We start from the raw sequence: 23117 nt of genomic DNA on the forward strand, positions 1-23117 counted from the left end.
CCCTGCCCCCCCCCCCCCCCGAGCCTGGACGGGGCCGGGACGCCTGGGCCCCTCCCCGGGCACACGGGGGGGGGTGGGGGGGGCTCGGACGCCGGGGCCCCCTCCGCAGCCGCGCGGGGGTCTCCCGGACGCCTGGGCCCTCTGCCGGTGGGGGCGGGGGCCGCCCGGACGCCTGGGCTCCCTGCGGCTCCCGGCGGGAGGAAGCGCCGCTGCCTCGGACGCCTGGGTCCTCCCAGGGCGGGGGCGGGGGGAGCTCGGACGCCTGGGTCCCCTCCCTGCGCTAGCGGCGGCCGGACGCCCGGCTCCCTCGGACGCCTGGGTCCCTCGGACGCCTGGGCCCGCGGCGGCGGCGGCGGCGGCAGGACGGGTCGGGAGCGGCGGGCGCCGAGGTAGGAGCGAGCCGGGACCCCCCCCGCCCCGCCCGGGACTCCTGGGCCCCCCCGGGACTCCTGGGCCCCCCCCGGCCGCCGGGACCCCCCGGCCGGAGCTGCCCTGCCCGGGGGGGGGGCAGCAGCCGCGACCCCCGGGAGCCTCCGGGGGGGGAAGGGGCGGCCCCGGGGTGGGGGGGGCGGAGCACGTGTGCGGCGTTGCACAGGCGTTGCACGGGGGTTGCACCAGGGTCTTGCACGGGGGTTGCACGAGGGTCTTGCACGGGGGCCGTGCACACGGGCTGTGCGCAGCGCTCTTGCACGGCGGCCTTGCACGAGGGCCCCGCGTCGAAGCCTTTGCACGCGCAGCGTGGCGCAGGCTGCCCCTTGCACGGCTCCTTCGCGCGTGTGCGCTGCCCCCCGGCCCCGTGCGACTGCCACCGGAGCTGCGCTCGGCACCGCGCGTGCGAGGCACCAGCACGCGTGCAGCACCCGGGCGGCGTGTCGCCCCTCGTGCAACCGGGCCCCTCGTGCGACGCACCACCAGGCCCCTCGTGCGACGCACGACTGGGCCCGTGGTGCCTTCGGCCTCGTCCCTGGGGGGGAACTGGGGGTCCCGTGTGGGGCTGGGCCTAGATGGGGAACCCGGACGCCTGGGCCCCCCCCGGACGCCTGGGTCCCTGCCCCGCTCCCAGCCACCTGCACCCGGCGCTGCCCCCCCAGTACAACCAGTGCAACTGGGCGGGGGGGTCCGGCCCCCCCCGGACCTCGGATTAGCGGGGTTAATCACTGCTTAAGGGAGCCAGGTGGGGGAGGGGCCCGGACGCCTGGGTCCTCGGCCGGGCTGGGGGGGGGACCGGATGCCTGGGTCTGGGGGGGGCGGGGGGGCCGGACGCCCGGGTTTGCTGCCGCCGGCAGGAGGGAAGTGCGAGGCGGGGGGGGGGGGGGGCCGGACGCCTGGGTCCCGCGGGAGGGGCAGGTCAGGAGCCGTCGGGGCCGGGGGGCGACGCCGTGAGTGGGGCCGGGGGGGGTCACGGGGGGGGCAGGGCTGGAGGGCACGGGGGGGGCTGGGAGCCCCCAAACCGCCCCCAAATCACCCCAAACCGCCCCCAAATCACCCCAAACTGCCCCCAAACCACCCCAGGTTGCCCCCAAACTGCCCCAAATCCGCCCCCCGCCCCATCGCCCGGTGCCTTGGGGTCCCCAGCCCGGGGTGGGGCCGGGGAGGTCATTGGCCCCAGTGACTTCCCGTGCGGCAGGAAGCCGCCGGCGTCGGTGCAGCCGGGTCCTGCCGCCGCCGCGGCCCCAGGTAGGGCCCGGGCCAGGCCCGGGGCTGGGGGCCGACAGAGGGGCCCAGGCGTCCGGGTGGGAGTGGGCCCAGGCGTCCGGGTGGGGAAAGGACCCTGACGTCCGGTGGGGAAAGGACCCTGCTGTCTGGGCGGGAATGGGCCCCAGTGTCTGGGCGGGAATGGGCCCAGGCGTCCGGCTGGGAAATGCACCCTGGCATCCGCGTGGGGAATGGGCCCAGGCGTCCGGGCGGGAAGGGACCCCAATGTCCGGGCGGGAAGGGACCCCCACGTCCGGGCGGGAAGGGACCCCAACGTCCGGGTGGGGAGAGAACCCAGCGCCGGGTGGGAATGGGCCCAGGCGTCCGAGCAGGATCCGGGCCTACCCTGCGCCCCGGTTGGGGGTCGCTCCCAGCCCTGTGGGGCGCTCGGGCCCCCCCGGCCCGATGGGGCAGGAAGCGGCGTCGGGGGAGGAAGCGGCGTCTTCCTGCCCCGGTGACCGCGGGGCCGCGGCACGGCCGGGGGGGACACAGGGCCGGGGGGGGCCGCGGGGTTGGGGGGCTGTGGGGCACCGGGGCCGTGGGGTGTCTGGGGGTACCGGGGGGTGTCGGGGGGGTCCGGGGGGCGCCGGGGGCCGCCAGGGTTTGGGGGACGAGGGGGCAGAAGTGGCTGCGCCTGGGGGACGGATGCGGAGAGGGACGGAGGGAGGGAGAGGTGGGAGGGGGACGGAGGGATGCGGAGGGATGGGATGGGATGGGATGGGATGGGATGGAGGGGTGGATACAGAGGGATGCAGGGATGGATGCAGGCAGGGATGGAGGGAGGGGATGGAGGGAGGGGATGGAGGGGGCGGAGCGATGGCCGGGGGGGCAGGTCACCCCCAGGACCCCCTTTCCCCCCCCCCAGGACCTGCCTCTGCCCGTCCCGGCGCGAGAGCGGAGCCGGCCGCCGCCAGCGTCCCCGTCCGTCCCCGTCCGTCCGTCCCCCTCCGTCCCCGTCCGTCCATCTGTCCGTCCCGTCCGGCCATGGCCCCCCCCGCGCCGCCCCCCCGCGCCCCGCGCCGCCCCCCTCGCTGACCCCGGGCACGCGGGGCCGTGGGAAAAGGGGCGGGGCTTCCCGGGCGGGAATCCCCGGGGAGCCAATCGGGGCGCCCGCCGCCTTCCCACGCCCTTCATTGAGAAAAATCCCCCGGGGGGCGGCTGGGACTTGGGGCATCCCCGGGGGGGAGCTGTGAACCGGGGGGGGGGGGCAGTAAATTAGGGGGGGTCAGGGACAGCCCGGGGGGGTCCCAGGGACAGCGATAACCAGAGGGGTCCGGGGGGTCCCAGGAGTCCCCGGGGGGGTCCCCGGGGTGCTGGGGGGGCCATGCAGTCGGACGACTTCTTCGTCCGCAAGATGCGGGGCCCCACGGCCCGGCCCCCCCCCGGCCCCGCCACCCCCTGCTCGCCCGGGGTGGCCCGGGGGGGGCCCGGGGGGGCCGCGGCCCTGCAGCGCAGCAGCAGCGAGGCGGCGCTGGGCGAGGGGGGGGCCGGCGCGGCCCCCCGGGTCCGGGCCCACAGCCACGAGGAGCCGCGGGCGGGGGGCAGCCCCCCGGCCCCCCGCTTCCGCGACCCGCTGCTGCTGCTGGGGCTGGGGGCCGAGGAGGGGGGCGGCGAGGCCGGGGGGGGCGGCGAGGCCGGGGGGGCGGGGGGGGGCCCCGACGCCTTCCCCCGCCCGCCCTGGGGCCGCCTCGTGGCCCACTACGACGTGCAGAGCATCCTCTTCGACCCCGGCGAGGCCCCCCCCGGCCCCCCCAGCGCCACCTCGGGGGCCTCCGCCGCCCGCCTGGCCCCCCCCAGCCCCGAGGAGCCCCAGGGGGCCCCCGGCGACGGCGCCCTGCTCCTCGGCTGCCCCCACTTCTGCTGCGAGACGGGCGGCGAGGAGGAGGAGGGCCTGGCGCCCCCCCGGGGCCCCCCCGGCCCCGGCTACCTGCCCAACGCCGCCGTGGCCGTGCTGGAGGAGCCCCCCCCCGGCGAGCGCCCCCCCTACGCCATCGAGTACAGCGACGCCGGCGCCGACTACTACCGAAAGTACTTCTACGGCAAGGGTGAGCCGCGCCGGGCGCCGCGGGGGGGTCGGGGTGCCGCGGGGGGGGTCACGGTGTTGCACGGCCCCGTGCAGCGTTGCACGGTGCTGCAGGGTGTTGCACGGGTCTGAGCAGCGTTGCACGGTGCTGCAGGGTGTTGCACGGGTCTGAGCAGCGTTGCACAGTGCTGTGGGGCAGCTCACGGCATTGCACAGTGCTGTGGGGCAGCTCACGGCATTGCACAGTGCTATGGGGCAGCTCATGGCGTTGCACGGTGCCGTGGGGCAGCTCATGGCGTTGCACAGTGCTATGGGGCAGCTCACGGCGTTGCACGGCGCCGTGGGGCATAGCGTGGCATTGCACAGTGCTATGGGGCAGCTCACGGCGTTGCATGGTGCCGTGGGGCAGCTCACGGCGTTGCACAGTGCTATGGGGCAGCTCACGGCATTGCACAGTGCTATGGGGCAGCTCACAGCGTTGCACAGTGCTATGGGGCAGCTCACGGCGTTGCACAGTGCTATGGGGCAGCTCACGGCGTTGCACGGTGCCGTGGGGCAGCTCACGGCGTTGCACAGTGCTATGGGGCAGCTCACGGCGTTGCACGGTGCCGTGGGGCAGCTCACGGCGTTGCACAGTGCTATGGGGCAGCTCACGGCGTTGCACGGCGCCGTGGGGCATAGCGTGGCATTGCACAGTGCTATGGGGCAGCTCACGGCGTTGCATGGTGCCGTGGGGCAGCTCACGGCGTTGCACAGTGCTATGGGGCAGCTCACGGCGTTGCACGGTGCCGTGGGGCAGCTCACGGCGTTGCACAGTGCTATGGGGCAGCTCACGGCGTTGCACGGTGCCGTGGGGCAGCTCACGGCGTTGCACAGTGCTATGGGGCAGCTCACGGCGTTGCACGGTGCCGTGGGGCAGCTCACGGTGTTGCACAGTGCTATGGGGCAGCTCACGGCGTTGCACAGCGCCGTGGGGCAGCTCACGGCGTTGCACGGTGGCGCGTGGCATAGCGTGGTGTTGCACGCCGTGGCATTGCGTGGCAGGGGGGCACAGGGGGCACAGGGCCCCCCCGCCATGCGCCCCCCCCGACGCCCGTGGCCCCCCCAGAGCACCAGAACTTCTTCGGGGAGGACGAGCGCCTGGGGCCGGTGGCCGTGTCGCTGCGGCGGGAGGAGAAGGAGGGTCCCGACGCGCCCCAGGTGCTGCACCGCATCATCCTGCGCACCAGCCAGGTGGGCGCGGGGGGGGCCGGGGGGGGGCCCGGGGGTCGGGGGGGCCCAGGGCTCTGGGGGGGCCTCGCCCCAGGTGCTGCACCGCATCATCCTGCGCACCAGCCAGGTGGGCCCGGGGGGGGGCCTGGGGGGGGCCCGGGGGGGGCCCGGGGGTCGGGGGGGTCCCAGGGCTCTGGGGGGGCCTCGCCCCAGGTGCTGCACCGCATCATCCTGCGCACCAGCCAGGTGGGCGCGGGAGGGGCCGGGGGGGCCTGGGGGGGGCCTGGGGGGTCAGGGGCATTTGGGGGGGCCCTGGGGGGGACAGGGCAGTTCGGGGGGGTCAGGGGGCTTGGGGGGGCTCAGGGGGGTTGGAGGAGGCTCAGAGGGGCTCAGGGGGGGTTGAGAGGTCTCAGGGGGCTCGGGGGGGCCTTGGGGGGGTGCAGGGGAGGTGGGGGGGCTCAGGGGGGCTCTGGGGGGTCACAGGGCACAGGGGGGCTCAGGGGGGTTCGGGGGGGCTCAGGGGGGTTGGGGGGGCCTCGGGGGGGGTTCAGGGAAGGTGCAGGGGCTCAGGGGGGCTCGGGGGGGGGCTTGGGGGGGTCTCAGGGCCCCCCAAGCCCCCGGCTGAGCGGGTGCCGCAGCTGCGGGCGCTGCGGGGGTCGGTGCTGGAGGCGGCGCTGCCCCCCGCCGCCCGCCCCCCCGGCGCCCGCGGGCCCCCCCCCCGGAAGCTGCTGGAGCTGCTGGCGCCGGCGCTGAGCCTGCGGGGGCTGCGCCTGGCCCCCCCCTCGCCCAAGGTGCCCGAGACCCTCCTCAAGCTGGACGAGCAGGGGGTGAGCGTGCTGCCTCACACGGGGGGGGGGGGTCGCACCGGGGGGGTCGCACGGGGGGGCTCACGTGGGGGGGCTCACACGGGGGCGCCAGGCATTGAGCGTGTGCTTGCACGAGGGCGGCGTGCCTTTGCATGAGGGCGGCGTGCCCTTGCACGAGGGCGCTGCGCATTCGCACGAGGGCTCAGTGCGTTGCACGAGGATGCCGTGTGCTCGCACATGGGCGAGGTGCATTGGCACGAGGGCCGGGTGCATCGGCACGAGGGTGCTGTGCGTTTGTGCAATGGCACGGTGCATTGGCACGAGGGCTCGGTGCGGTGCACGAGGGCAGCACGCAGGCCCAGGGGCGCGGTGCATTCGCACGAGGGCCGTGCGTTGCACGAGGGGGTCGTGCATTGCACGAGGGCCGTGCGTCGCACGGGGCATTGCACAAGGGGGTCGTGCATTGCACGAGGGCCGTGCGTTGCACAAGGGGGCCGTGCGTTGCATGGGGTGTTGCACGAGGGGGCCGTGCATTGCACGAGGGCCGTGTGTTGCACAAGGGGGCCGTGCGTTGCACGGGGCGTTGCACGAGGGGGTTGTGCATTGCACGAGGGAGTCGTGCGTTGCACGGGGCATTGCACGAGGGGGTCGTGCATTGCACGAGGGGGTCGTGTGTCGCACGGGGCATTGCACGAGGGGGTCGTGCATTGCACGAGGGGGTCGTGCATTGCATGAGGGGGCCGTGCGTTGCACAGTGCATTGCACGAGGGGGTCGTGCATTGCACGAGGGAGCCGTGCGTTGCACGGGGCGTTGCACGAGGGGGCCGTGCATTGCACGAGGGCCGTGCGTCACACGGGGCATTGCACGAGGGGGTTGTGCATTGCACGAGGGCCGTGCGTCGCACGGGGCGTTGCACGAGGGGGTCGTGCATTGCACGAGGGGGCCATGCGTTGCACGGGGCGTTGCACGAGGGGGCCGTGCATTGCACGAGGGCCGTGCGGTGCCCGCAGGTGAGCACGCAGCGCAAGGTGGGCGTGCTGTACTGCCGCGCGGGGCAGGGCTCCGAGGAGGACATGTACAACAACGAGGGCGCCGGGCCGCCCTTCGCCGAGTTCCTGGCGCTGCTGGGCTCCCGCGTGCGGCTCCGCGGCTTCACCCGCTACCGGGCCCAGCTCGACACCAAGAGTGAGCGGGGGGGCGGGGGGGCGGGGGACAGGGACATGGGGATGGGGATGGGGTGGGGACACGGAGATGGGGGCAGGGGGACGGGATGGGGATGGGGACGGGGATGCAGGGTGGGATGGGGACAGGAAGATGGGGACAGGGATGCAGGGTAGGATATGGGATGGGATAGGGGTGGGGACACGGAGATGGGGGCAGGGGGACGGGATGGGGATGGGGACGGGGATGCAGGGTGGGACGTGGGGGTGGGACCAGGACAAGGACATGGGGATGGGGACGGGATGGGGATGGGGACAGGGATGCGGGGACGGGGATGCCGGGATGGGGACACAGGAACAAGGGAGCTGGGGGGGAATTGGGGTGAAGAGGGGTCCGCAGGGGGTTTGGGGGTCCTGGGGGTGTTTGGGGGTCCCGGGGGGGCACCGCGGCGGCATTGCGGCGGTGCTGACGGGCGCCCGCAGCGGACTCGACGGGGACGCACTCGCTCTACACCACCTACCACGGCTACGAGGTGATGTTCCACGTCTGCACCATGCTGCCCTTCACCCCCAGCAACCGCCAGCAGGTCCGCGGGGGGGCCGGGGGGGTCCAGGGGCAGACGGGGGCCCTGGGGAGGGTCCTGGGGGGCAGACGGGGGCCCTGGGGGGGTCCCGGGGGGACACGGTGGGGGGCTGGGGCATCTGGGGGGGTCCCAGAGGGTCCTGGGGGCAGAAAGGGGGGTCCTGGGGGGGGAAGATGGGGGGTTCTGGGGCATCTTTGGGGACCCTGGGGGGGCCCTGGGGCATCTGGGGGGGTCCCAGGGGGACCCGGGTCATCCAGGAGGCCTCTAAGGGGTCCTGGAGGGAGATGGGGGAGCCTGGGGTCATCTTGGAGGGTCCTGGGGGCCCCTTTTGGGGTCTTGGGGGGCCCTGGGGCATCTCTGGGGGTCCTGGAGGGTCCCGGGGGGAGATGGGGGTCCCGGGGGGTCCCGGGGGGGTTCCGGCTGCTGACTCGCTGCCCCCGCAGCTCCTGCGCAAGCGGCACATCGGCAACGACATCGTCACCATCATCTTCCAGGAGCCGGGGGCCCGGCCCTTCTGCCCCCGCACCATCCGCTCCCACTTCCAGCACGTCTTCATCGTGGTGCGGGTGCACGAGCCCTGCACGCCCCACACCTCCTACAGGTGCGGCCCGCCGGGGGCTCGCGCGGGCGGGGGGGCTCGCACGGGGGCTGGGGGGGCTCGCACGGGGCTGGGGGGCTCACGCGGGCGGGGGGGCTCGCACGGGGGCTGGGGGGGCTCGCGCGGGGCGGGGGGGCTCACATGGGGGCCAGGGGCTCGCGCGGGCGGGGGGGCTTGCACAGGGGCTGTGGGGCTTGCACGGGGGCTGCAGGGACTACACGGGGGCCGGGGGCTCGCGCAGGGGTTGTAGGGCTCGCGCAGGGGCTGGGGGGCTCGCGCGGGGGTTGTGGGGCTCAGGCGGGGGCCGGGGGCTCGCGTGGGGGTTGTGGGGCTGGCACAGGGGCTGTGGGGCTTGCAGGGGGTCCGTGGGGCTTGCACGGGGACCGAAGGGATTGCACAGTGGCTGCAGGGATTGCACCAGGGTCTGTGGGGCTTGCACGGTGCCCGAGGGGCATGCATGGGGTCTGTGGGGCTCTCACAGGGTCCGTGGGGCTTGCTCGGGGTGCGTGGAGCATGCACGGTGCCCGAGGGGCATGCACGGGGCACATGGAGCGTGCACGGGGTGCGTGGGGCTCACACGGGATCCGTGGGGCGTGCACGGGATTCATGGGGCTCACATGGGATCTGTGGGCCGTGCACGGGATCCGTGGGGCTTGCACGGGATCTTTGGGGCTCGCGTGGGATCCGTGGGCCTTGCATGGGATATGTGGGGCTGACATGGGATCTGTGGGGCTCGCATGGGATCCGTGGGGCTCATGTGGGATCTTTGGGGCTCGCACGGGATCCGTGGGGCGTGCACGGGATCCGTGGGGCTTGCACAGGATCCGTGGGGCTCACGTGGGATCCGTGGGGCTCGCACGGGATCTTTGGGGCTCGCACGGGATCCGTGGGGCTGACACGGCGCCCGCCGCCTCTCTCCCCGTCCCCGTCCCCGTCCCCGTGGCCGTCCCCGTCCCCATCCCGGTGGCGGTGGCGGTGGCGTCGCAGCGTGGCGGTGGCGCGCTCCTCGGACATCCCGCTGTTCGGGCCGCGGCTGGGCGCGGGGCAGCGCTTCGCCGGGGGCGCGGGGCTGCGCGACTTCCTGCTGGCCAAGGCCATCAACGGGGAGAACGCGGCCGGGCGCTCGGGCCGCCTGGGCGCCATGGCCGCCCGCACCCGCCGCCAGTACCTGCAGGAGCTGGCGCGCGGCCCCCCCGCCCCCCCGGAGCCCCCCGCCGCCCGCCTGGCTCTGCGGGCGCTGGGGGGCCGCCGGCGGGAGCGGGGGGCCGGGGCGGCGGCGGCGGCGGCGGCCGGGGCGCTGGTGTGGGGCGCGCGGGCCCGGGCGGGCGGCCCCGAGCTGCCCTGTCTGCTGGGCATCGCCGCCGAGCGGCTGGTGCTGGCGGCACCCGGGGACGCCGGGGGCACCGGGGGGACCGGGGGCACCGCGGGCAGCGGCACCGTGGCCTTCAGCTGCGCCTGCCGCGACGTGCTGGGCTGGGCCTGCGCCGACGGCCCCGGGCTGCTGCTGCTCTTCTACGGCGCCGGGGACTGCGTCAGCCTCCGCCTGCCCCCCGGCGCCCTGCCCGAGGTGGTGGCCCGCCTCCAGGTGAGACGGCGGCCGCAGTGGGGCGCTGCTGGGGGGCGGCGGCAGTGGGGCGCTGCTGGGGGGCGGTGCAATGGGGGGGTGCTGGGGGGCGGTGCTGTGGGACGGTGCAATGGGGGGGTGCAATGGGGCAGTGCAATGGGGCGGTGCTGTGGGGCAGTGCTGTGGGGTGATGCAATGGGGCAGTGCTGTGGGACGGTGCAATGGGGGGGTGCAATGGGGCGGTGCAATGGGGCGGTGCTGTGGGGCAGTGCAATGGCGTGATGCAATGGGGCAGTGCAACGCGGCAGTGCAATGGGGTGGTGCAGTGGGGCAACGCAATGGGGCGATGCGGTGGGACAGCACAGTGGGGCAGTGCCAGGTGTGCCATGGGGCAGGGCGCCATGGGGCGCCGTGGGTCTGTCACCGTGGTGTCCCGCAGGCGTTGACACAGGGCTGCGAGGCGCGGGAGCTGGCGCTACCCCGGGGGCCGCGTGCATGGGTTGGGGTGCCGTGGGTCGGGGCGCCGTGGGTCGGGGCGCCGTGGGTCTGTCACCGTGGTGTCCCGCAGGCGGTGACGCGGGGCTGCGAGGCGCGGGAGCTGGCGCTACCCCGGGGGCCGCGTGCATGGGTCGGGGCGCCGTGGGTCGGGGCGCCGTGGGGCAGGGCACCGTGGGGCAGGGCACCGTGGGTCGGGGCGCCGTGGGTCGGGGCGCCGTGGGTTGGGGCGCCGTGGGTCTGTCACCGTGGTGTCCCGCAGGCGGTGACGCGGGGCTGCGAGGCGCGGGAGCTGGCACTACCCCGGGGGCCGCGTGCATGGGTCGGGGCGCCGTGGGGCAGGGCGCCGTGGGGCAGGGCGCCGTGGGTCGGGGCGCCGTGGGTCTGTCACCGTGGTGTCCCGCAGGCGGTGACGCGGGGCTGCGAGGCGCGGGAGCTGGCGCTACCCCGGGGGCCGCGTGCATGGGTCGGGGCGCCGTGGGGCAGGGCGCCGTGGGTCGGGGCGCCGTGGGGCAGGGCGCCGTGGGTCGGGGCGCCGTGGGTCTGTCACCGCGGTGTCCCGCAGGCGGTGACGCGGGGCTGCGAGGCGCGGGAGCTGGCGCTACCCCGGGGGCTGCGTGCATGGGTCGGGGCGCCGTGGGTCGGGGCGCCGTGGGGCAGGGCACCGTGGGGCGGGGCGCCGTGGGGCGGGGCGCCGTGGGTCTGTCACCGCGGTGTCCCGCAGGCGGTGACGCGGGGCTGCGAGGCGCGGGAGCTGGCGCTACCCCGGGGGCCGCGTGCATGGGTTGGGGTGCCGTGGGTCGGGGCGCCATGGGGCAGGGCACCGTGGGTCGGGGCGCCGTGGGGCAGGGCGCCGTGGGTCGGGGCGCCGTGGGGCAGGGCACCGTGGGTCGGGGCGCCGTGGGTCGGGGTGCCGTGGGTTGGGGCGCCGTGGGTCGGGGCGCCGTGGGGCAGGGCACCGTGGGGCAGGGCACCGTGGGTCGGGGCGCCGTGGGGCAGGGCGCCGTGGGGCTCACGGCAGCGTCCCGCAGGCGGTGACGCGGGGCTGCGAGGCGCGGGAGCTGGCACTACCCCGGGGGCCGCGTGCATGGGTCGGGGCGCCGTGGGTCGGGGCGCCGTGGGTCGGGGCGCCGTGGGTCGGGGCGCCGTGGGTCTGTCACCGTGGTGTCCCGCAGGCGGTGACGCGGGGCTGTGAGGCGCGGGAGCTGGCGCTACCCCGGGGGCCGCGTGCATGGGTCGGGGCGCCGTGGGTCGGGGCGCCGTGGGGCAGGGCACCGTGGGTCGGGGCGCCGTGGGGCGGGGCGCCGTGGGGCAGGGCGCCGTGGGGCAGGGCGCCGTGGGTCTGTCACCGCGGTGTCCCGCAGGCGGTGACGCGGGGCTGCGAGGCGCGGGAGCTGGCGCTACCCCGGGGGCCGCGTGCATGGGTCGGGGCGCCGTGGGTCGGGGTGCCGTGGGTCGGGGCGCCGTGGGTCGGGGCGCCGTGGGTCGGGGCGCCGTGGGGCAGGGCGCCGTGGGTCTGTCACCGCGGTGTCCCGCAGGCGGTGACGCGGGGCTGCGAGGCGCGGGAGCTGGCGCTACCCCGGGGGCCGCGTGCATGGGTCGGGGCGCCGTGGGTCGGGGTGCCGTGGGTCGGGGCGCCGTGGGTCGGGGCGCCGTGGGTCGGGGCGCCGTGGGGCAGGGCGCCGTGGGTCTGTCACCGCGGTGTCCCGCAGGCGGTGACGCGGGGCTGCGAGGCGCGGGAGCTGGCGCTACCCCGGGGCCCCGGGGGCCGCCTGGGCTTCCGGGCGGACGCGGGGGGCTTCGTGCGGGCGGTGCAGCGCTTCTCCTTCGCCGAGACGGCGGGGCTGCGCCCGGGCGCCCGGCTGCTGCGCGTCTGCCGCCGTCCCCTGCCGGCCCTGGGCCCCCGGCGCCTCCGCGCCCTGCTGCGCCGCCACCCCAAGGTCACCATCACCGTCGTCCCCCCCGACGAGAACGGGCGGCCCCGGCGGTGAGAAGGGACGCGGCGACGCGGGGGACGTGGGGACGCGGGGACGCGGGGATGGGCGTGGGGACAGGGGATGGGGGACATGGGGACGCAGGGGACGCAGGGGACATGGGGACACGGGGACACGGGGACGCAGGGATGGCCATGGGGACAGGGGGATGCAGGGACATGGGGACACAGGGATGGGGACATGGGGACAGGGGGACACAGGGGACGCAGGGGACACGGGGACATGGGGATGGGCGTGGGGACAGGGGATGCAGGGACGTGGGGACACGGGGACCCCGGGGACCCCGGGGACGCGGGGACACGGGGGAAGCAGGGACGCAGGGATGGGCGTGGGGACAGGGGATGCAGGGACACGGGGACACGGGGACCCCGGGGATGGGGGGACAGGGGGATGCAGGGACATGGGGATGGGCATGGGGACATGGGAACACAGGGATGGGGACATGGGGACACGGGGACGCAGGGATGCGGGGACACGGGGATGGGCATGGGGACATGGGGATGCAGGGATGGGCGTGGGGACACGGGGACGCAGGGACATGGGGACCCCAGGGACATGGGGACACGGGGACCCCGGGGACACGGGGACGCAGGGATGGGCGTGGGGACAGGGGATGCAGGGACACGGGGACACTGGGACCCCGGGGATGGGGGGACGCGGGGATGCAGGGATGGGGGGATGTGGGGACATGGGGCTGGGCATGGGGACATGGGGACACAGGGATGGGGACATGGGGACACGGGGACCCCGGGGACGCGGTGACGGAGGGATGGGGGGATGCGGGCACACGGGGCTGGGCATGGGGACATGGGGACAGGGGACACAGGACCACCGAGATGGGGACGGGGGACGTGGGGAAGGGGACACGGGCACGGGGGACGCAGGGATGGGGGACAGCAATGGGGACATGGGGACAGGGAGGGGGGACATGGGGATGGGGACATGAGGCTGGCAATGGGGGGACTGGGGGGGGACGGAGGGCAGGGACACCCGTGTCACTGTGTCCCCGTGTCCCCCCCCTTCCCCCCCGCCCCCAGGAGCTTCTCGGAGCTCTACGCCAGGTCGCTGGAGCAGGGCCGCAGCGAGGACCCCGCGGGGGACGTGGGGGACGTGGGGGACGTGGGGGACACCGATGGCGAGGATGACGATGCCGACGACGGCGGCGACGATGCCGCCGAGGCCGGGGGGGCCCCCGAGGCCGGGGGGGGGCTGGGCCCGGCCGCCCTGCAGCTGCTGCGGTCGCTGTCGCTGGCCGTGGGGCCCCCCCACAGCCTGGCCGAGGAGCGCACCGCCTTCCCCCCCGGCGCGTGAGTGCCCCCCCGCCGGGACCCCAACCCCCCCCGAGCCCCCGGGACCCCCCCAGAGCCCCCCCGAGCCCATGGGACCCCCCAAAGCCCCTGGGACCCCCCCAGAGCCCCCCCGAGCCCATGGGACCCCCCAAAGCCCCCGGGACCCCCCCAGAGCCCCCCCGAGCCCATGGGACCCCCCAGAGCCCCTGGGACCCCCCCAGAGCCCCCCAGAGCCCATGGGACCCCCCCAGAGCCCCCCAGAGCCCCCGGGATCCCCCCAGAGCCCCCCCGAGCCCATGGGACCCCCCAGAGACCCCGGGATCCCCCCAGAGCCCCCCCGAGCCCATGGGACCCCCCAGAGCCCCTGGGATCCCCCCAGAGCCCCCAGGACCCCCCCAAAGCCCCCCAGAGCCCATGGGACCCCCCAAAGCCCCTGGGATCCCCCCAGGGCCCCCCCGAGCCCATGGGACCCCCCAGAGCCCCCGGGACACCCCAAAGCCCCTGGGATCCCCCCAGGGCCCCCCCGAGCCCATGGGACCCCCCCAGAGCCCCCGGGACCCCCCCAAAACCCCTGGGGCCCCCCAGACTCTCGGGACCCCCCCAGACCCTCGGGACCCCCCAAAGCCCCTGGGACCCCCCCAAAGGCCTGAGGCCCCCACGGGTCACCGCCCCCCATGAGTGACCTCGGGGCCCTGGGACCCCCCCCCGTGACCCTGACCCTGCACCTTATGACCCCCCCCATGACCCAGTGACCCCGGGACTGACCCTGCGCCCCCCCATGACCCCCCATGACCCCGTGACCCATTGACCCCCTGTGCCCTGACCCCTGTGACCCCCCATGACCCCGTGACCCAGTGACCCCCGTGACCCCTGTGACCCCCCTGACCTCTGACCCCCCGTGACCCCCCCGTGCCCCCCGCGCCCCCAGGCCGCCGGCGCCCCTGGCCGACCCCACGCCCGACCTGCTGCTGCCGCACCGCAGCCCCTCGCACGGCGACGCGGTGAGTGTGCGACCCCCCCCGGCCCCCCGCCCCCCCGCCACCCCCTGACCCCCCGCCCCCCCGCAGGGCCCGGCCCCCCCGGACGCCGGGGCCCCCGCCGCCCCCCCGGAGCCCGGCGACCCCGCGGCCGTGCTGCCCCGGACCCTCTCGCTGCGGCGCTCCATCACCAGGAGTGAGTGCGCCCCGCTGCCGCCGCGGCCCCCGTCCCCGTCCCCGTCCCCTGTCCTGTGTCCCATGTCCTTGTCCCCTGTCCCCTGTCCCTGTCCCCTGTCCCCTGTCCCCCATCCCCGTCCCCGTCCCTGTCCCCTGTCCTTGTCCCCTGTCCCTGTCCCCATCCCGTGTCCCCGTCCCCGTCCCTGTCCCCGTCCCCATCCCCGTCCCCGTCCCTGTCCCCTGTCCCCATCCCCGTCCCCGTCCCTGTCCCCTGTCCCGTGTCCTTGTCCCCTGTCCCTGTCCCTGTCCCCTGTCCCCGTCCCCTGTCCCTGTCCCCATCCCCTGTCCCTGTCCCCGTCCCGTGTCCCCTGTCCCCTGTCCCCGTCCCCGTCCCGTGTCCCCTGTCCCTGTCCCCGTCCCTGTCCCCTGTCCCCTGTCCCCGTCCCTGTCCCCATCCCCTGTCCCTGTCCCCGTCCCGTGTCCCCTGTCCCCTGTCCCCTGTCCCTGTCCCCTGTCCCCTGTCCCTGTCCCCTGTCTCCGTCCCCTGTCCCCTGTCCCTGTCCCCTGTCCCCGTCCCCTGTCCCCTGTCCCCGTCCCTGTCCCCTGTCCCCTGTCCCTGTCCCCTGTCTCCGTCCCCTGTCCCCTGTCCCCATCCCTGTCCCTGTCCCCTGTCCCCTGTCCCCGTCCCCTGTGCCCATCCCGTGTCCCCATCCCCGGTCCCCTGTCCCATGTCCACATCCCATGTCCGTGTCCCCTGTCCCATGTCTGTGTCCTGCATCCGTGTCCTGTGTCCCTGTCCTGTGTCTGTGTCCCGTGTCCCGTGTCCTGCGTGCAGGAATGGCGTCCCATTCCTGCACGCGTGTGCCGCGCTGAGCGCCTGTGCCGCGGGCGGGGGGGGCGGGTTGGCGTGTGCGTGGGTGTGGGCGTGTGCGTGTCCGTGTGCGCGTGTGTGTGCGCGTGCGTGTGCGTGTCCGTGTGCGTGTGCGTGTGCGTGTGCGTGTCCGTGTCCGTGTGCGTGTGCGTGTGCGCCGGGGGCGCTGCCCGCGTGCAGGCGTGTGGCACGGGGCGTGTGCAGGGCGCGCGTGGGTGCCGTTTCTGCATGCACGGCACATGCTACGCGCGTGTGCGGCACGGGCATGGCGTGTGTGGCGTGCATGGCACGTGTGCGTGGCGTGTGCGTGGCGTGTGCGTGGCGTGTGCGTGGCGTGTGCGTGGCATGCGTGCTACGTGCATGGTGTGCATGGCACGTGTGCATGGCACGTGTGCGTGGCATGTGCGTGGCGTGTGCGTGGCGTGTGCATGGCACGTGTGCGTGGCATGTCCGTGGTGTCCGTGGCGTGTGCGCTACGTGCATGGTGTGCATGGCACGTGTGCGTGGCGTGTGCGTGGCGTGTGCGTGGCGTGTGCGTGGCGTCCGTGGCACCCATGGCACACGGCCCGCGGGGCCGACGCCCGGCAGTGCTGGCAGAGGCCGGGGAGCCGCTGGAGGCCGAGTGGGAGTCGATCTCCAACCTGGCGGCGGCCTGCAGCAGCGTCCTGGAGGCGCTGGCACGGGAGGGTGAGCGCGGGGGGGGGCTGGGGGGGTCTGGGGGGGGCCGGGGGGGGGCCGGGGGTCTTGGGGGGCTGCAGCAGCGTCCTGGAGGCGCTGGCACGGGAGGGTGAGCGCGGGGGGGGTCGGGGGGGGCCGGGGGTCTTGGGGGGCTGCAGCAGCGTCCTGGAGGCACTGGCACGGGAGGGTGAGCGTGGGGGGGGGTCTGGGGGGGTCTGGGGGGGGGCAGGGGGGGGTCTGGGGGTCTTGGGGGGCTGCAGCAGCGTCCTGGAGGCGCTGGCACGGGAGGGTGAGCGTGGGGGGGGGTCTGGGGGGGTCTGGGGGGGGGCAGGGGGGGGTCTGGGGGTCTTGGGGGGCTGCAGCAGCGTCCTGGAGGGGCTGGCACGGGAGGGTGAGCCCGGGGGGGGGTCTGGGGGGGTCTGGGGGTCTTGGGGGGCTGCAGCAGCGTCCTGGAGGGGCTGGCACGGGAGGGTGAGCCCGGGGGGGGGCTGGGGGGGGTCTTGGGGGGCTGGGGGGGGGCCGGGGGGGCCGGGGGTCTTGGGGGGCTGCAGCAGCGTCCTGGAGGCACTGGCGCGGGAGGGTGAGCGCGGGGGGGGCCGGGGGGGGCCGGGGGGCCGGGGGTCTTGGGGGGCTGCAGCAGCGTCCTGGAGGCGCTGGCGCGGGAGGGTGAGCCCGGGGGGGTCTGGGGGGGGGTCTGGGGGGGGGCCGGGGGGGCCAGGGGTCTTGGGGGGCTGCAGCAGCGTCCTGGAGGCGCTGGCACGGGAGGGTGAGCCCGGGGGGGGCTGGGGGGGGTCTGGGGGGGGCAGGGGGGGGTCTGGGGGTCTTGGGGGGCTGCAGCAGCGTCCTGGAGGCGCTGGCACGGGAGGGTGAGCCCGGGGGGGGGTCTGGGGGGGTCTGGGGGGGGCAGGGGGGGGTCTGGGGGTCTTGGGGGGCTGCAGCAGCGTCCTGGAGGGGCTGGCACGGGAGGGTGAGCCCGGGGGGGGGGCTGGGGGGGGTCTTGGGGGGCTGGGGGGGGGCCGGGGGGGCCGGGGGTCTTGGGGGGCTGCAGCAGCGTCCTGGAGGCACTGGCGCGGGAGGGTGAGCGCGGGGGGGGCCGGGGGGGGCCGGGGGGGCCGGGGGTCTTGGGGGGCTGCAGCAGCGTCCTGGAGGCGCTGGCGCGGGAGGGTGAGCCCGGGGGGGTCTGGGGGGGGGTCTGGGGGGGGCCGGGGGGGCCAGGGGTCTTGGGGGGCTGCAGCAGCGTCCTGGAGGCGCTGGCACGGGAGGGTGAGCCCGGGGGGGGGTCTGGGGGGGTCTGGGGGGGGGGCAGGGGGGGGTCTGGGGGTCTTGGGGGGCTGCAGCAGCGTCCTGGAGGGGCTGGCACGGGAGGGTGAGCCCGGGGGGGGGGCTGGGGGGGGTCTTGGGGGGCTGGGGGGGGGCCGGGGGGGCCGGGGGTCTTGGGGGGCTGCAGCAGCGTCCTGGAGGCGCTGGCGCGGGAGGGTGAGCCCGGGGGGGTCTGGGGGGGGGTCTGGGGGGGGGCCGGGGGGGCCAGGGGTCTTGGGGGGCTGCAGCAGCGTCCTGGAGGCGCTGGCACGGGAGGGTGAGCCCGGGGGGGGCTGGGGGGGGTCTGGGGGGGGCAGGGGGGGTCTGGGGGTCTTGGGGGGCTGCAGCAGCGTCCTGGAGGCGCTGGCACGGGAGGGTGAGCCCGGGGGGGGGTCTGGGGGGGTCTGGGGGGGGGCAGGGGGGGGTCTGGGGGTCTTGGGGGGCTGCAGCAGCGTCCTGGAGGGGCTGGCACGGGAGGGTGAGCCCGGGGGGGGGCTGGGGGGGGTCTTGGGGGGCTGGGGGGGGGCCGGGGGGGCCGGGGGTCTTGGGGGGCTGCAGCAGCGTCCTGGAGGCGCTGGCGCGGGAGGGTGAGCCCGGGGGGTCTGGGGGGGGGTCTGGGGGGGGGCCGGGGGGGCCAGGGGTCTTGGGGGGCTGCAGCAGCGTCCTGGAGGCGCTGGCACGGGAGGGTGAGCCCGGGGGGGGCTGGGGGGGGTCTGGGGGGGGCAGGGGGGGTCTGGGGGTCTTGGGGGGCTGCAGCAGCGTCCTGGAGGCGCTGGCACGGGAGGGTGAGCCCGGGGGGGGGTCTGGGGGGGTCTGGGGGGGGGCAGGGGGGGGTCTGGGGGTCTTGGGGGGCTGCAGCAGCGTCCTGGAGGGGCTGGCACGGGAGGGTGAGCCCGGGGGGGGGGCTGGGGGGGGTCTTGGGGGGCTGGGGGGGGGCCGGGGGGGCCGGGGGTCTTGGGGGGCTGCAGCAGCGTCCTGGAGGCACTGGCGCGGGAGGGTGAGCGCGGGGGGGGCCGGGGGGGGCCGGGGGGGCCGGGGGTCTTGGGGGGCTGCAGCAGCGTCCTGGAGGCGCTGGCGCGGGAGGGTGAGCCCGGGGGGGTCTGGGGGGGGGTCTGGGGGGGGGCCGGGGGGGCCAGGGGTCTTGGGGGGCTGCAGCAGCGTCCTGGAGGCGCTGGCACGGGAGGGTGAGCCCGGGGGGGGGTCTGGGGGGGTCTGGGGGTCTTGGGGGGCTGCAGCAGCGTCCTGGAGGGGCTGGCACGGGAGGGTGAGCCCGGGGGGGGGGCTGGGGGGGGTCTTGGGGGGCTGGGGGGGGGCCGGGGGGGCCGGGGGTCTTGGGGGGCTGCAGCAGCGTCCTGGAGGCGCTGGCGCGGGAGGGTGAGCCCGGGGGGGTCTGGGGGGGGTCTGGGGGGGGGGCAGGGGGGGGTCTGGGGGTCTTGGGGGGCTGCAGCAGCGTCCTGGAGGCGCTGGCACGGGAGGGTGAGCCCGGGGGGGGCTGGGGGGGGTCTGGGGGGGGCAGGGGGGGGTCTGGGGGTCTTGGGGGGCTGCAGCAGCGTCCTGGAGGCGCTGGCACGGGAGGGTGAGCCCGGGGGGGGGTCTGGGGGGGTCTGGGGGGGGGCAGGGGGGGTCTGGGGGTCTTGGGGGGCTGCAGCAGCGTCCTGGAGGGGCTGGCACGGGAGGGTGAGCCCGGGGGGGGGGCTGGGGGGGGTCTTGGGGGGCTGGGGGGGGGCCGGGGGGGCCGGGGGTCTTGGGGGGCTGCAGCAGCGTCCTGGAGGCACTGGCGCGGGAGGGTGAGCGCGGGGGGGCCGGGGGTCTTGGGGGGCTGCAGCAGCGTCCTGGAGGCGCTGGCGCGGGAGGGTGAGCCCGGGGGGGTCTGGGGGGGGGTCTGGGGGGGGGCCGGGGGGGCCAGGGGTCTTGGGGGGCTGCAGCAGCGTCCTGGAGGCGCTGGCGCGGGAGGGTGAGCCCGGGGGGGTCTGGGGGGGGGTCTGGGGGGGGGCCGGGGGGGCCAGGGGTCTTGGGGGGCTGCAGCAGCGTCCTGGAGGCGCTGGCACGGGAGGGTGAGCCCGGGGGGGCTGGGGGGGGTCTGGGGGTCTTGGGGGGCTGCAGCAGCGTCCTGGAGGGGCTGGCACGGGAGGGTGAGCGCGGGGGGGTCGGGGGGGGGCCGGGGGGGGGCCGGGGGGGGCCGGGGGTCTTGGGGGGCTGCAGCAGCGTCCTGGAGGCGCTGGCACGGGAGGGTGAGCGCGGGGGGGGGTCTGGGGGGGTCTGGGGGGGGGCCGGGGGGGGTCGGGGGTCTTGGGGGGCTGCAGCAGCGTCCTGGAGGCACTGGCACGGGAGGGTGAGCCCGGGGGGGTCTGGGGGGGGTCTGGGGGGGGGCCGGGGGGGCCGGGGGTCTTGGGGGGCTGCAGCAGCGTCCTGGAGGCGCTGGCACGGGAGGGTGAGCGCGGGGGGGGCCGGGGGGGTCGGGGGTCTTGGGGGGCTGCAGCAGCATCCTGGAGGCGCTGGCACGGGAGGGTGAGCGCGGGGGGGGCCGGGGGGGGGCTGGGGGGGTCCAGGGGTGCTGCAGTGGGTCTGGGCACAGGGGTCTGGGGGGCTCGGGGGCACTTGGGGGGGTCCAGGGGCCTCAGCGGGGTGTAGGGGGTCGGGGGGGGCTGCAGTGGGTCTGGGCACAGGGGTCTGGGGGGCTGCTGGGGGCTGGGGGGGGACGCGATGGGTTTGGAGGACTCAGGGGAGGGTCTGGGGGGTCCAGGAGCCCCTGGGGGGGGAGTTGGGGGTCTGGGGGGGCCCAGGGACTTGGGGGGGGACCGGCGGGGCTTGGGGGGTCTCTGGGAGAGAGGTTTGGGCTGGGGGGGGTCTCAGGGGGTCTCGGGGGGGCTGGGGACAGTGGCACCGGGGGGTCTCACCCCTCTCCCCCCCCCAGGGCAGCAGCTCCCAGAGCCCCCCAGCCCCCAGGCCACCCGGAGCCCCAGGCCGGCGGCCGCCGAGGACGAGTAAGGACGGGGGGGGGACACGGGGGGGGGGGACATGGGGGGGGCCGGGGGGGACACGGAGGGGCTGGGGGTCTGCTCAGCCCCCCCAGGCCCCCCACGCTCTGGGGCAGGGAGGATCCAGGACAGACCCGGGGGTCTGGGGGACCCATGGAGATCCAGGGGGGGTGCAAGGGGGACACGGGGGTCCGGGGGGGGTCCGGGGGGGTCTGGGGGTCCGCTCACCCCCCCGGCCCCCCCCCCCAGGCCCCAGACGCTCTCGGAGAAGGTGTCGCAGCTGGAGGCGATGCTGAAGCGGCTGCAGGAGGATCTGCAGGAGGTGGGGGGGGCCGGGGGGGTCGCGGAGCAGTGGGGGGCTGTGAGGCGCTATGGGGCAGCAGGGTGTGCTGAGGGGGGCTATGGGGTGCCGTGGGGCAGGCTGAGGGTGCTGTGGGGCGCACAGTGGGTGCACTGAGGGTGCTATGGGTCCCTGTGGGTGCTGTAGGGCGCGCTGAGGGTGCTGTGGGGTGCTGTGGGGTGCTATGGGGCACGCCGTGGGGCACGCCGTGGGGCACTGAGGGTGCTGCGGGTGCTGTGGGGTGCTGTGGGGCGCTATGGGGCACGCTGTGGGGTGCCGTGGGGTGCCGTGGGGCATGCCGTGGGGCACTGAGGGAGCCGTGGGTGCAGGAGCAGGAGGCGCAGGCGCGGCTGCAGGCGGAGGTGCGCACGCTGTGGGTGCTGTGGGTGCCGTGGGGTGCTATGGGGCACGCTATGGGGCACGCCGTGGGGCACTGAGGGTGCCGTGGGTGCAGGAGCAGGAGGCGCAGGCGCGGCTGCAGGCGGAGGTGCGCACGCTGCGGGTGCTGTGGGTGCCGTGGGGTGCTATGGGGCACGCTATGGGGCACGCCGTGGGGCACTGAGGGTGCCGTGGGTGCAGGAGCAGGAGGCGCAGGCGCGGCTGCAGGCGGAGGTGCACACGCTGCGGGTGCTGTGGGTGCCGTGGGGTGCTGTGGGGCGCTATGGGGCATGCCGTGGGGCACTGAGGGAGCCGTGGGTGCAGGAGCAGGAGGCGCAGGCGCGGCTGCAGGCGGAGGTGCGCACGCTGCGGCGCAGCAACCGGCGGCTGCAGCAGGAGCAGGAGGACGCGGCGGCGCGGCTGGGCCAGGTCACCCGGCTGCTGCGGCCCCCCCCGGCCGCCCCCCCCGGGCCCTAGTGCCCCCCGGCCCGGGGGGGGGCCCGGACCCCCCCACAAGCAGGGACCCCCCCCCCCCGCTCCCGCCCTGGCCGGCCGCGGTGCTTGCACGTGTGTGCACAATGCTCAGCGCACACGCTCGTGCGACACCCTGCACGCTCACAACACTCGCTCCGTGCACACTCGCACCACTCGCACCGCGCCTGTGCACAACACTCGCTCCGTGCACACTCGCACCACTCGCACCGCGCCTGTGCACAACACTCGCACCGTGCACACCATGCGCACGCACCGTGCGCTCGCAATGCAAACGGTGCACACACGTGCACGAGGCATGCACAATCCAAACGCGCACACTCAACGCTTGTGCCGTGCACGTGCACAATCCAAACGCGCACACTGTGCACACTCAACGCTTGTGCCGTGCACGTGCACGATGCACACGCGAAATGCACCCGCCGTGCGTGCCCGCACTCCTCCGTGCACGCTCGCAGCACACGCTCCCCGCACGCTGGCAGTGCTTGTGCCGTGCACACCCAAACGCGTGCACTGTGCACGTACACCCCCGGGCACCCGCACCCCGCACCAGCCGTGCACGTCCACGCTCGCACCCCCGCCACGTGCGCGGGTGACGCACGCGCCTGGCACGGGCACCTCGCACGCTCGCCGTGCCCCTTGCACGCCCGCCCCCCCGCCCGGCCGCCCCCCCCCCGCCCCCCCCCCCAGCCAGCACTGACCCAGCCCGGGGCCCCCGGGGCCCCCGACGACTGTGAAAGCCAAGCTGTGACGAGCCCCGTCCGTCCGCCGAGCCGGGAGCCGGGACCGTCCCTGCGGCTCCGTCCGTCCGTCCGTCCGTCCGTCCATCGCCCGCAGGACGCGGCGGGACCCCCCCCACCCCCCCCCGGCCCCCTCTGTGCAATAAAGGTGTCGGCGGCAACCCGAGTCCTGTCTGTGGGGGGGCCCGGACGCCTGGGCCCCGACCCAGCCCCTATAGCCTGTTCTCTGTCCCCTATAGCCCGTTCTCCATCCCCTATAGCCCGTTCTCCGGCCCCTATGGCCCTGTAGCCCCTGACCCAGCCCCTATAGCCCCTTACCTCATCCCCTATAGCCCGTTCTCCGGCCCCTATGGCCCTGTAGCCCCTGACCCAGCCCCTATAGCCCGTTCTCCATCCCCTATAGCCCTGTAGCCCTTGACCCTATCCCCTGTAGCCCACTCTCCAGCCCCTATAGCTCCTGACCCAGCCCCTATAGCCCCTTACCTCATCCCCTATAGCCCGTTCTCTGTCCCTTATAGCCCCTGTAGCTCCTGACCCAGCCCCTATAGCCCGTTCTCTGTCCCCTATAGCCCGTTCTCTGTCCCCTATGGCCCCTTGCCCGTTCCCTATGGCCCTGTAGCCCCTGACCCAGCCCCTATAGCCCCTTACCTCATCCCCTATAGCCCGTTCTCTGTCCCTTATAGCCCTGTAGCCCTTGACCCCATCCCCTGTAGCCCACTCTCCAGCCCCTATAGCTCCTGACCCAGCCCCTATAGCCCGTTCTCCA

The 23117-nt window shown here is 76.2% G+C and overlaps 1 protein-coding gene across 3 annotated transcripts; it reads left to right on the forward strand.

Annotated features, from left to right (window-relative positions):
- Positions 1-179: 179 nt before the first annotated feature.
- SIPA1 (signal-induced proliferation-associated 1) lies at positions 180-22512 on the forward strand. Of its 3 annotated transcripts, none has more exons than XM_064503193.1 (16): positions 180-389; positions 2561-3740; positions 4827-4951; positions 5569-5757; positions 6748-6922; positions 7381-7484; positions 7925-8082; positions 9067-9664; positions 11851-12125; positions 13170-13439; positions 14350-14422; positions 14489-14594; positions 16035-16133; positions 20338-20407; positions 20651-20723; positions 21444-22512. In XM_064503193.1, the coding sequence occupies exons 2-16, from the start codon at positions 3020-3022 to the stop codon at positions 21594-21596; spliced, it is 3189 nt and encodes a 1062-aa protein (XP_064359263.1). In that variant the 5' UTR covers positions 180-389; positions 2561-3019; the 3' UTR covers positions 21597-22512. The 3 variants fall into 3 exon arrangements, with proteins under 3 accessions (XP_064359263.1, XP_064359265.1, XP_064359264.1); XM_064503195.1 differs by lacking the exon at positions 21444-22512 and adding an exon at positions 21071-21400; XM_064503194.1 differs by lacking the exon at positions 180-389 and adding an exon at positions 1516-1677.
- Positions 22513-23117: the final 605 nt, after the last annotated feature.

Source organism: Dromaius novaehollandiae, chromosome 35, assembly GCF_036370855.1.
Source record: "Dromaius novaehollandiae isolate bDroNov1 chromosome 35, bDroNov1.hap1, whole genome shotgun sequence".
Lineage (NCBI taxonomy): Eukaryota > Metazoa > Chordata > Aves > Casuariiformes > Dromaiidae > Dromaius > Dromaius novaehollandiae.